General features: G+C 39.7%; 1 protein-coding gene across 2 annotated transcripts in view; it reads left to right on the forward strand.

Annotated features, from left to right (window-relative positions):
* The window catches only part of LACTB (lactamase beta), a 38760-nt gene that overhangs the window by 10175 nt on the left and 15077 nt on the right, over nucleotides 1-13508 (forward strand). Inside the window, exons 5-6 of one of the 2 annotated variants that reach the window (XM_054041993.1) lie at nucleotides 3446-3611; nucleotides 11325-12208. In XM_054041993.1, coding sequence (XP_053897968.1) covers nucleotides 3446-3611; nucleotides 11325-11589 — 431 coding nt within the window. In that variant the 3' untranslated portion in view covers nucleotides 11590-12208. Of the gene's footprint in view, nucleotides 1-3445; nucleotides 3612-11324; nucleotides 12209-13508 lie in introns of those variants that run through there. The other variant, XM_054041992.1, reaches the window with a different exon arrangement.

Genomic DNA, 13508 nt, shown 5'->3' on the forward strand with positions numbered 1-13508 from the left:
ATAGCAGGGCCGGTTGGAAATAGTGACCATAATATAATAGCGTTCAACGTCCCTGTGGTGGGAAGACCATCTCAACAGCCCGACACTGTGGCATTTAATTTCAAAAGGGGGACCTATGCAAAAATGAGGGGGTTAGTTAATCAGAAGTTAAAAGGTACAGTGACTAAAGTGAAATCCCTGCAAGCTGCATGGGCGCTTTTTAAAGACACTATAATAGAGGCCCAACTTCAATGTATACCCCAAATTAAGAAACACAGTAAAAGAACTAAAAGAGAGCCACCGTGGCTTAACAACCATGTAAAAGAAGCAGTGAGAGATAAAAAGACTTCCTTTAAAAATTGGAAGTCAAATCCTAATGAGACAAATAGAAAGGAGCATAAACGCTGCCAAATTAAGTTCAAGAATGTAATAAGAAAAGCCAAAGAGGAGTTTGAAGAACAGCTAGCCAAAAACTCCAAAGGTAATAACAAAATGTTTTTTAAGTACATCAGAAGCAGGAAGCCTGCTAAACAACCAGTGGAGCCCCTTGATGATCGAGATACAAAAGGAGCGCTTAAAGACGATAAAGTCATTGTGGAGAAACTAAATGGATTCTTTGCTTCAGTCTTCATGGCTGAGGATGTTAGGGAGATTCCCAAACCTGAGCTGGCTTCTGTAGGTGACAAATCTGAGGAACTGTCACGGATTGAAGTGTCACGAGAGGAGGTTTTGGAATTAATTTGATAAACTTAACATTAACAAGTCACCAGGACCAGATGGCAGTCACCCAAGAGTTCTGAAAGAACTCAAATGTGAAGTTGCGGAACTGTTAACTAAGGTTTGTAACCTGTCCTTTAAATCGGCTTCTGTACCCAATGACTGGAAGTTAGCTAATGTAACGCCAATATTTAAAAAGGGCTCTAGAGGTGATCCCGGCAATTACAGACTGGTAAGTCTAACGTCTGTACCAGGCAAATTAGTCGAAACAATAGTTAAGAATAAAATTGTCCAACACATAGAAAAACATAAACTGTTGAGCAATAGTCAACATGGTTTCTGTAAAGGGAAATCGTGTCTTACTAATCTATTAGAATTCTTTGAAGGGGTCAACAAACATGTGGACAAGGGGGATCCAGTGGACATAGTGTACTTAGATTTCCAGAAAGCCTTTGACAAGGTCCCTCACCAAAGGCTCTTATGTAAATTAAGCTGCCATGGGATAAAAGGGAAGGTCCTTTCATGGATTGAGAACTGGTTTAAAGAGAGGGAACAAAGGGTAGGAATAAATAGTAAATTCTCAGAATGGAGAGGGGTAACTAGTGGTGTTCCCCAAGGGTCAGTCCTCGGACCGATCCTATTCAACTTATTCATAAATGATCTGGAGAAAGGGGTAAACAGTGAGGTGGCAAAGTTTGCAGATGATACAAAACTGCTAAAGATAGTTAAGTCCAAAGCAGACTGTGAAGAACTTCAAAAAGATCTCACAAAACTAAGTGATTGGGCAACAAAATGGCAAAGGAAATTTAATGTGGATAAATGTAAAGTAATGCACATTGGAAAAAATAACCCCAACTATACATACAATATGATGGGGGCTAATTTAGCTACAACGAGTCAGGAAAAAGATCTTGGAGTCATCGTGGATAGTTCTCTGAAAATGTCCACGCAGTGTGCAGAGGCGGTAAAAAAAGCAAACAGGATGTTAGGAATCATTAAAAAGGGAATAGAGAATAAGACTGAGAATATATTATTGCCCTTATATAAATCTATGGTACGCCCTCATCTTGAATAATGCGTACAGATGTGGTCTCCTCATCTCAAAAAAGATATACTGGCACTAGAAAAGGTTCAGAAAAGGGCAACTAAGATGATTAAGGGTTTGGAACGGGTCCCATATGAGGAGATATCAAAGAGGCTAGGACTCTTCAGCTCGGAAAAGAGGAGACTAAGGGGGGATATGATAGAGGTATATAAAATTATGAGTGATGTGGAGAAAGTGGATAAGGAAAAGTTATTTACTTATTCCCATAATACAAGAACTAGGGGTCATCAAATGAAATGAATAGGCAGCAGGTTTAAAACAAATAAAAGGAAGTTCTTCTTCACGCAGCGCACAGTCAACTTGTGGAACTCCTTACCTGAGAAGGTTGTGAAGGCTAGGACTATAATAGAGTTTAAAAGAGAACTGGAGAAATTCATGGTGGTTAAGTCCATTAATGGCTATTAGCCAGGACGGGTAAGGAATGGGGTCCCTAGCCTCTGTCTGTCAGAGGATGGAGATGGATGGCAGGAGAGAGATCACTTGATCATTGCCTGTTAGGTTCACTCCCTCTGGGGCACCTGGCATTGGCCACTGTCGGTAGACAGGATACTGGGCTAGATGGACCTTTGGTCTGACCTGGTACCGCCTTTCTTATGTTCTTATGTTTGGTGGCACCTTAAAGACTAACAGATTTATTTGGGCATAAGTTTTGTGGGTAAAAACGTCACTTCTTCAGATGCATAGAGTGAAAGTTACAGATGCAGGCATTATATACTGACACAAGGAGAGAAGGGAGTTTCTTCACAAGTGGAGAACCAGTGTTGACAGGGCCAATTCAATCAGGGTGGATGTAGTCCACTCCCAGTAATAGATGAGGAGGTGTCAATTCCAGGAGAGGAAAAGCTGCTTCTGTAATGAGCCAGCCACTCCCAGTCTCTATTCAAGCCCAGATTAATGGTGTTAAATTTGCAAATGAATTTTAGTTCTGCTGTTTCTCTTTGAAGTCTGTTTCTGAAGTTTTTTTGTTCAATAATAGTGACATTTAAATCTGTAATAGAATGACCAGGGAGATTGAAGTGTTCACTTACTGGCTTTTGTATATTACCATTCCTGATGTCTGATTTGTGTCCATTTTATTCTTTTGCAAAGGGACTGTCCGGTTTGGCCAATGTACATGGTAGGGGGGCATTGCTGGCACATGATGGCATATATAACATTAGTAGATGTGCAGGTGAATGAGCCCTTGATGGTGTGGCTGATGTGGTTGGGTCCTCTGATGGTGTCGCTAAAGTAGATATGGGGACAGAGGAGGCAATGAGGTTTGCTACAGGGATTGGTTCCTGGGTTGGTGTTTCTGTGGTGTGGTGTGTAGTTGCTGGTGAGTATTTTCTCTCCATGTGTCAGTATATAATGCCTGCATCTGTAAATTTCACTCTATGCATCTGAAGAAGTGAGGTTTTTACGCACAAAAGTTTATGCCCAAATAAATCTGTTAGTCTTTAAGGTGCCACCAGACTCCTTGTTGTTTTTGTAGATACAGACTAACACGGCTACCCCCTGATACTTGACACAGATCCCTGTGTAAAAACTTTATGTATTGAATAGGAAACTTCATAGGAAAAGATTGCAGAAGGAAACATTAAACTTTTCATTCAAGCGGTATTTAATAACCTATCTCTTTCTCTCCTTCCATTTTTTTTCAAGGAAGCCAGTTTTTGTATTCGACTTATGGCTTTACCCTTCTGAGTGCTGTGGTGGAGAGAGTTTCAGGATGTAAATTTACAGACTACATGCTGAAAATGTTTCATGACTTGGATATGCTGGCAACTGTCTTGGATGACAATGAATCAATGATATACAATAGAGCAAGGTAAATGAGAATGAAATTGCACCCTCTATTCCTATGCTGGCAGCTGCTTGCTCAAGTTCTTCACTGTACCGGTAAGGGTTAATAGATGTGTGTTTTTAAAGGCTAATTTAAAGATGAAATGATTTGTAAAAAAATCTTAATCATATGGCTGGAATGTATTATGTAGGGCTGTCAAGCGATTAGAAAAATTAATAGTGATTAATCTTGCTGTTAATAGAATATCATTTATATAAATATTTTTTGATGTTTTCCACATTTTCAAATATATTGATTTCAGTTACAACACAGAATACAAAGTGTACAGTGCTCACTTTATATTATTTTTATTATAAATATTTGCACTGTAAAAATAAGAAATAGTATTTTTCAGTTCACTTAAAGAGATTGCACTACAGTACTTGTATTATGATGAAAGTTGAACTTACAAATGTAGAGTTCTGTACCAAAAAATAACTGCATTCAAAAATAAAACCATGTAAAACTTCAGAGTAGGGATCGGCAACCTTTGGCACATGGCTCGCCAGGGTAAGCACTCTGGCAGGCCGGGCCGGTTTGTTTACCTGCCGCGTCCACAGGTTCAGTTGATCGCGGCTCCCACTGGCCGTGGTTCGACATTCCAGGCCAATGGGGGCAGTGGGAAGCGGTGGCCAGCACATCCCTTGGCCCGTGGCGCTTCCTGCAGCCCCCATTGGCCTGGGACTGCGAACCGCGGCCAGTGGGAGCCGCAATCGGCCGAACCTGCGGACGCAGCAGATAAACAAACTGGTCTGGCCCACCAGGGTGCTTACCCTGGCGAGCCGCATGCCAAAGGTTGCCTATCGCTGCTTTAGAGCCTACAAGTCCACTCAGTTCTACTTCTTTTTAAGCCAGTCGCTCAGACAATCAAGTTTGTTTACATTTGCAGGAGATAACGCTGCCTGCTTCTTGTTTACAATGTCATCTTAAAGCGAGAACAGGCTTTCGCATGGCACAGTTGTAGCCAGTATTGCAAGATATTTACGTGCCAAATGCACTAAAGATTCATCTGTCCCTTCATGCTTTGGCCACCATTCCAGAGGACATGCTTCCATGCTGATGACTCTCGTTTTTAAAAAATATGCGTTAATTAAATTTGTGAATGAATTCCTCCTTGGGGGAGAATTGTATGTCTCCTGCTCCGTGTTTTACCCGCATTCTGCCATATATTTCATGTTATAGCAGTCTTGGATGATGACCCAGCACATGTTGTTTGTTTTAAGAACACTTTCACTGTAGATTTGACAAAATGCAAAGAAGGTACCAATGTGAGATTTCTAATGATAGCTACAGCACTCGACCCAAGGTTTAAGAATCTGAAGTGCCTTCCGAAATCTGAGAGGAATGTGGTGTGGGGCATGCGTTCAGATGTCTTAAAAGACCAACACTCCAATGCGAAAACTACAGAACCCAAACCACCAAAAAAGAAAATCAACCTTCTACTGGTGACATCTGAGTCAGCTAATGAAAATGAACATGCGTTGGTCTGCACTGCTTTGGATAGTTATCGAGCAGAACCCATCATCAGCATGGAAGCATGTCCTCTGGAATGGTGGCCAAAGCATGAAGGGGCACAAATGTTTAGCATATCTGGCATGTAAATACCTTGCAATGCGGGCTACAAAAGAGCCATGCGAACGTCTGGTCTAACTTTCAGGTGACATTGTAAATAATAAGCTGGCAGCATTATCTCCCGTAAATGTGAATAAACTTGTTTCTTTTAGCAATTGGCTGCACAAGAAGTAGGACTGAGTGGACTTGTAGGCTCTAAAGTTTTACATTGTTTTTTTTTTTTTAGTGCAGTTATGTAACAAACAAACAAAATCTACATTTGTAATTTGCGCTTTAAGAACATAAGAATGGCTGTACTGGGTCAGACCAAAGGTCCATCCAGCCCAGTATCCTGTCTACCGACAGTGGCCAATGCCAGGTGCCCCAGAGGGAGTGAACTTAACAGGTAATGATCAAGTAATCTCTCTCCTGCCGTCCATCATCACCCTCTGACAAACAGAGGCTAGGGACCCCATTCCTTACCCATCCTGGCTAATAGCCATTAATGGACTTAACCACCATGAATTTATCCAGTTCTCTTTTAAACCCTGTTATAGTCCTAGCCTTCACAACCTCCTCAGGCAAGGAGTTCCACAAGTTGACTGTGCGCTGTGTGAAGACCTTCCTTGTATTTGTTTTAAACCTGCTGCCCATTAATTTCATTTGGTGGCCCCTAGTTCTTATATTATGGGAACAAGTAAATAACTTTTCCTTATTCACTTTCTCCACATCACTCATGATTTTATATACCTCTATCATATCCCCCCTTAGTCTCCTCTTTTCCAAGCTGAAGAGTCCTAGCCTCTTTAATCTCTCCTCATATGGGACCCGTTCCAAACCCCAGCCTAATCATTTTAGTTACCCTTCTCTGAACTTTTTCTAATGCCAGTATATCTTTTTTGAGATGAGGAGACCACATCTGTACGTAGTATTCAAGATGTGGGCATACCATGGATTTATATAAGGGCAAGAAGATATTCTCTGTCTTATTCTCTATCCCCTTTTTAATGATTCCTAACATCCTGTTTGCTTTTTTGACTGCCGCTGCACACTGCATGGATGTCTTCAGAGAACTATCCACGATGACTTCAAGATCTTTTTCCTGATTAATTGTAGCTAAATTAGCCCCCATCATATTGTATGTATAGTTGGGGTTATTTTTCCTAATGTGCATTACTTTACATTTATCCACATTAAATTTCCTTTGCCATTTTGTTGCCCAATCACTTAGTTTTGTGAGATCTTTTTGAAGTTCTTCACAGTCTGCTTTAGTCTTAACTATCTTGAGCAGTTTAGTATCGTCTGCAAACTTTGCCACCTCACTTTTTACCCCTTTTTCCAGATCATTTATGAATAAGTTGAATAGGATTGGTCCTAGGACTGACCCTTGGAACACCACTAGTTACCCCTCTCCATTCTGAAAATTTACCATTTATTCCTACCTTTTTGTTCCCTGTCTTTTTTTTAACCAGTTCTCAATCCATTAAAGGATCTTCCCTCTTATCCCATAACAACTTAATTTACATAAGAGTCTTTGATGAGGAACCTTGTCAAAGGCTTTCTGGAAATCTAAGTACACTATGTCCACTGGATCCCCCTTGTCCACATGTTTGTTGACCCCTTCAAAGAATTCTAATAGATTAGTAAGACACGATTTCCCTTTACAGAAACCATGTTGACTTTTGCCCAACAATTTATGTTGTTCTATGCGTCTGATAATTTTATTCTTTATGATTGTTTCAGCTGATTTGCCCAGTACTGATGTTAGACTTACTGGTCTGTAATTGCCGGGATCATCTCTAGAGCCTTTTTTAAATACTGGCGTTAAATTGGCTATCTTCCAGTCATTGGGTACAGAAGCTGATTTAAAGGACAGATTACAAACCATAGTTAGTAGTTCCGCTATTTCACATTTGAGTTCTTTCAGAACTCTTGGGTGACTGCCATCTGGTCCCGGTGACTTGTTAATGTTAAGTTTATCAATTAATTCCAAAACCTCCTCTCGTGACACTTCAATTTGTGACAATTCCTCAGATTTGTCACCTACAAAAGCTGGCTCAGGTTTGGGAATCTCCCTAACGTCTTCAGCCGTGAAGACTGAAGCAAAGAATCCATTTAGTTTCTCCTCAATGACTTTTATCGTCTTTAAGTGCTCCTTTTGTATCTCAGTCATCCAGGGGCCCCACTGGTCGTTTAGCAGGCTTCCTGCTTCTGTTATTACCTTTTGAGTTTTTGGCTAGCTGTTCTTCAAACTCCTTTTTGGCTTTTCTTATTACATTTTTACACTTAATTTGGCAGTGTTTATGCGCCTTTCTATTTACCTCACTAGGATTTGACTTCCACTTTTTAAAAGATGTCTTTTTATCTCCCTCTGGTTTTTTTACATGGTGGTTAAGCCATGGTGGCTCTTTTTTAGTTCTTTTACTGTGTTTTTTAATTTGGGGTATACATTTAAGTTGGGTCTCTATTATGGTGTCTTTGAGAAGTGTCCATGCAACTTGCACGGATTTCACTCTAGTTACTGTACCTTTTAATTTCTGTTTAACTAACCGCCTCATTTTTGCATAGTTCCCCTTTCTGAAGTTAAGCCACAGTGTTGGGCTGTTGAGGTGTTCTTCCCACCACAGGAAAGTTAAAAGTTATTATAGTATGGTCACTATTTCCAAGTGGTCCTGTTATAGTTACCTCTTGGACCATATCCTGCACTTCACTCAGGACTAAATCGAGACTTGCCTCTCCTCTTGTGGGTTCCTGTACCAGCTGCTCCAAGAAACAGTCATTTAAAGTATTGAGAAATTTTGTCTCTGGATTTCATCCTGAGGTGACATGTTCCCAGTCAATATGGGGATAATTGAAATCCCCCACTATTATCGAGTTCTTTATTTTGATAGCCTCTCTAATGTCCCTTAGCATTTCATTGTCACTATCACTGTCCTGTCATGACAGAGATTGCACTACGGTCCTTGTATGAGGTGAATTGAAAAATACTATTTATTTTCTCATTTTTACAGTGCAAATATTTAATAAAAATAATATAAAATGAGCACTGTACACTTTGTATTCTGTGTTGTAATTGAAATCAATATATTTGAAAATGTAGAAAAACATCAAAAATATTTTAATAAATTTCAATTGGTATTCTATTGTTTAACAGTGCGATTAAAACTGCAATTAATTTTTTATTGCGATTAATTTTTTTGAGTGACTTACGTGAGTTAATTGTGATTAATTGCAGCCCTAGTATTATGATATTGATTCCATGAGTTCAAATTTATTTTCAAGTCCTAATGTTTAAGGATTGATCACACTTCTTTCCTATTGTGAGAGCATATATTTTAAGAAGGGAGAGGTAGGAATTCTGAAATTCACATTTGTTTAGTTCAGTTAGGTGAGGAAGTGAAGGGAAAATAAGGATATAATAACCGCCAAAATACTGCTACAATTATTTCTATAATAAGAGTAGAAACAATAAAATCTTGTTGTTATAGTGGAGATAGTTGCATCAATTTCTTTAATCATTCTTTTAAATTGCTCTCCAAAAATGTACATGATCAGATTTCTTGAATCTCATCTTTTTTAATTTATTTGAAATCTTCTGTAATCTGCCTATGTCACTTAAACCTACATATCATAAAGAATGATTTCAAGTTCTTTATCAGGCTTCAATTATATGCACTGAGGAGAGTATGTTATAAAGAAAATAACTTTAAATTTCTTTTTTGACTCAAAATCCATTATAGTTGATAAAATACTTATGGACTTAAAGTATTGCATGTGAGTTTACAAAATCTTTGATTAAAGTATTGCTTAAACTGCAAAAAAATAATTGACGGGTTTAATTGTAAAGTATGTAGACACCACAACGTGCTTCTAAAATTACCTCCAAAATGTTTCATGGAACAGTAATAGTATCTTCCTATTATATTCCACAGTTATTTATAAATTAGTCTCTCTAGTTATTTTATAAATTAGACAGCACCAGAACACTTATAAATATCTGTATGTAAAAGAACTTTTTAATAGTTTGCGATTTTGGCAGCTTTTCAGAACGTTAAGGAGGAATTTGTATATGAGTTCATATTTAATGGGTTAGAGTCATTCTTGCTGTGTCACTCACCAATCTTATTTGACTGAGTTACCTAGCCACAAAAATCACCCACAAGCACTGAACTTGAGGTTTGTTGACTCAGTCATTAAATTTTGGCACGGGAAGAGGATTCTAACTGAATATCATGAACAGATTATGGAAAAACCTCATGGGTATCTGAGTTTGATATACAGCTTTCAGATTTCCTGTGTTGGAAAACATACTTTGTGTTCTTAATGAAGAATGGTTATCCCAAGTTAACTTTTTTTTGTTAACTTTAAAGCAGTGGAAATAGTACTCCTATGAAAAGAGATGTAATTCAAGTTCAAGATTTATATAAATTTGTTACATCCTAAATTCAAGTGTGTATAAATGGACTAGTATGTTGGTATGACTGCTTCAGATGTTAGAGGTGTTTTTTTTTTTTTTTTTTTTAATTTAAAATCTTTTGATCTGAATTTTGCAGCCCTTTTACAAATGCACATTAGAGTAAGTTGCAGACAATGATTATATAATATAGATAATAACCATAATCACATCACCAGCTGGTGGTAGTATGTATAGCTAGAATGTTTGTTTATGTATGTGGCAACGCTCCATTGCTCAATTTATGAAAATTACATTATTTTCATAATGTATTTCATTGCTTTGGAGGAGGAGGAGAAAATAATCTGGTAAGAAAATTGGTCACACTGCATGGCCAATTTATCTGTTCTTGGGAAACCCACTTATTTCACTTGCTTAAGTAACTTTCATCAGGTCTCAAGGTGTAGCAAAATATAAAGCAAGTTCTCTCCTAAAATATGTGCTTGGCTAATATAGTAGTGGCAAATTAACTGTAACTCAGTGAGCTGCTGCTATCATGAATGTAGTCATAATGGGCTGATCTTGCCAGTTGCTGAGCATGCTGCAACTCCAGCTGAGCACTTTCAGGGTAGCAGGTTGGTTAAATCAACTGGCAAGATCAGGCCCTCGGTTTTAATGTATTTTTTGGGCTGCTAGTAGGGTGACCAGATGTCCCGATTTTATAGGGACAGTCCCGATTTTGCGAGCTTTTTCTTATATAGGCACCTATTACCCCCCACCCCCTGTCCCGATTTTTCACACTTGCCCTCTGGTGCAAGTGATGAGACTTTACTTTTTGAGTTGACAAAACATAAGATAAGTGTGCATATCTAGTATTGTGGGGAAGAGTGGGTGAATGCAAGCCTTAGCCAGCCATCTCTTCTTTTCCACCCTGGGTAATTTTACATGTAGATACATTTTGCTTCTGATCAATACCACTTTGGCTGCATTCTAAAGTTAAACCAGGATTTTTCCAATCTCTTTATTTTGCTGATGTCTTTATAAGAGAGCTTCTCTCTTCTTAATAGTCTAGCTCCCTTCTCAATACCCCAAGGCCCTATTATTATTGACTTTCAAAATATTTCATTCTGCAGACCACTAGACAGGGCTTTGCAAGGTAAAGTATAAGAACTACTAAGCTAGACAAAACCACAGAGGCTGTAATATACCCTTGTAATATAATGGAAATGCTAGTCAACTTACAAGCCTCTATTTTTACTTAGAGAGTGGGGATTTAATGCCAAAATGTGGGTTCCATTTTTCCACTTAAACTGTGAAAGAATTTATTTGCTGCTTCTCCTTTGATTTGTTCTTGGCCCCTGTATTCCCTGCTTTACTGGAAACTACTTCATCTGCACAACTATTTTCGCTTCCAAGTTATCACATTCAGCTATTCAAAGTGAAAGTTAATTAATTTGAAATGTTTTCCTAAACTTTTTTCTCTTCCTTTCCTTCCACTTTTTCTTGTCCCTTTTTTATTTCATTTTAGTAACTTTATTATTTTATCATTGTATCATTCCTAGTTCCTGTGTTTTCATAATCTTTTTCCTGGCTGGCTGGTTACTTAATTTTTTTTTTCTAAAAGCATGAAAAACACTGTGTGTCAAAGTGGGAATGGTCTTAATGTTTTCTCTGAATACCGTGTGGGTGCCTCAGTTTCCCCTATGCATTTCTTAAGTATCTAGGTGATGGGCTAGGGTGTGTTATTGTTGCAGAGCCTTAGAGGGCCAGTGTTATGATGTCTGCACAGAGAATGGCCTACACCCTAGCTCCTGGCAACTGATGGCCTGGGCCCCTCCCCTGCAAGTGCCAACTGAAGGTGTTGGAGAGCAAAGAGATCAGGTGGCCTCCTGGCCCAGGAAAGAGACAAAGACCAGAAGAGGGACTGGAGGGGGTTTTCAGTTTGGAGCTGACTGGGGAAACGGAGGGATGCCCAGGACGGCGTCTGGGCTCCCTACCTCCCAAGATGGACCTGACTGAGAGGTCCTGGTTTCTGTACCTAAAAGCTCTGTTTTGGACTGTATTCCTGTCGTCTACTAAACCTTCTGTTTTCCTGGCTGGCTGAGAGTCATGATGAATAGCAGGAAGTGGAGGGTGCAGGGCCCTAACTCCCCCAGACTCCATGATACACTGTTTTGAAAGTGATCTCACCAGTAGTGAGTCAACTTGGTGAGCAGGCAAGATCAGCTCTGCCCTGGCTTGTTTATCTATTATTTAGAAACCAAGACTATTTCACTGAGTACTGAAACAGAAGGCAGAGGTAATTCATGTAAAACTGCTGAGCTGCCATAGTAATTAAATGGCCTTTGCATGTCCACACTATAGTCTTTGTGTCGGTGGTGTGCATCCTCACATGCAGCGCATGCATCGATGCAGGCAGCAGTGCACCCTGGGTAGGCATCCTACTGTGCAACTCACCACTATCTAGCTCAGGGTGTTTTGGGAAGGGTTTGCAATGCCTCAGGGAGCAAACAAGTCGTACAGGGGTTACTGGGAACATGGTTTCAACGTCCTATGATGCAGTTTTCTCCATCCTGTAATTTTATCTGCATCCCATAACATTTTATGCTGTTTTTCAAAAGCCGTGCAAATCCATGTCCCCACCATCTCTAAATAAAAAATAAAATATATATATATATATATTTTTTCTTATTTATTTTATTTGCAGCATTGGAGTTCCTGAACTGCAGTGGGGGGATAGGTGGCATGCATATCCCTATTTTGGCAGCAGGCCATCTTGCCACAGAGTACATCAATAGAAAGGGCTACTTTTCTATGGTATTACAAGTGCTGGTGGATCATTGGGTGCATTTTACAACCATCAATGCAGGATGGTAAGGGAAGCTGCATTATGCACGCATCTTTAAGAACACCGGTCTATTCAGAAAGCTGCAAGCAAGGACTTTCTTTCCAAACCAAAGGATTACCATTGGGGATGTTGAAATGTCAATAGTGATCTTGGGAGACTCAGCGTTCTCCATAGTCCCGTGGCTTATGAAGTTGTACATTGGACACCTTGACAGCAGCAAGGAGCGCTTCAACCACAGGCTTAGCAGGTTTAGAATGACAGCTGAATGTGCCTTTGGACGCTTGAAAGGCCGCTGGCACTGTCTACTCATGAGATTATACCTCCGTGAAAAAAGTATCCCAATGGTTATAGCTGCCTGCTGTGTGCTTCATAATATCTGTGAGGCAAAGTGGGAGAAGTTTCCACTGGAGTAGAAGTGGAATGGCTGTCTGCTGATTTTTGAGCAGCCAGGTACCAGGGCTATAAGAAGAGCTCAATGGGCAGCTATGCAGCTAAGGGAAGATTTGAAAGACCATTTTAATAATGAGTCACAGTAATCTGTGTTGCTGTTGTGTGATGTGCCCGGCATTGTGGGGGTCTGGGTTTTTTGGGTTTTTTTTTTGCACCCCAATATGAACCTGTAATGAGTGCTGTGTGTGTGTAGTAATATAACATTGCAGATGCACCTATTGCTATTATCTGTGAATTATGTCAGCCCCAACCAGCATATGTTGTGAACTAAAAGATGAATTAAGTTTCCATAAATAGACTTTTATTCCAAACACATGTAAACAGACATATTTATAACTGAATGAATCTTTATAAATACAGGGAAAAGAACCTTTGAAGGGAAAAGAACAGTCATTTTCATTTCTCACACACCTACAGAGACATGGTTGGTATATGTATGGCCATGATCGTCTGTACTCTCCCCTGAGGGGGTAGTGCAGGGGGTGTAGGGAGGTGCCGGAATGCAGGTCTCTATGGGCTGCAGAGGGCGGCAAGCATGGATCTGTTGAGCCTGAAGGTCAACAAGGCTATCCAGCATGTCTGATTGCCACTTGAGAAGCGCTAGCATCTCCTGCTGCATGTCACTCTCCTTTTCCTGCAC

The sequence above is a fragment of the Malaclemys terrapin genome, chromosome 10 (genome assembly GCF_027887155.1).
Source record: "Malaclemys terrapin pileata isolate rMalTer1 chromosome 10, rMalTer1.hap1, whole genome shotgun sequence".
Taxonomy (NCBI): Eukaryota; Metazoa; Chordata; order Testudines; family Emydidae; genus Malaclemys; species Malaclemys terrapin.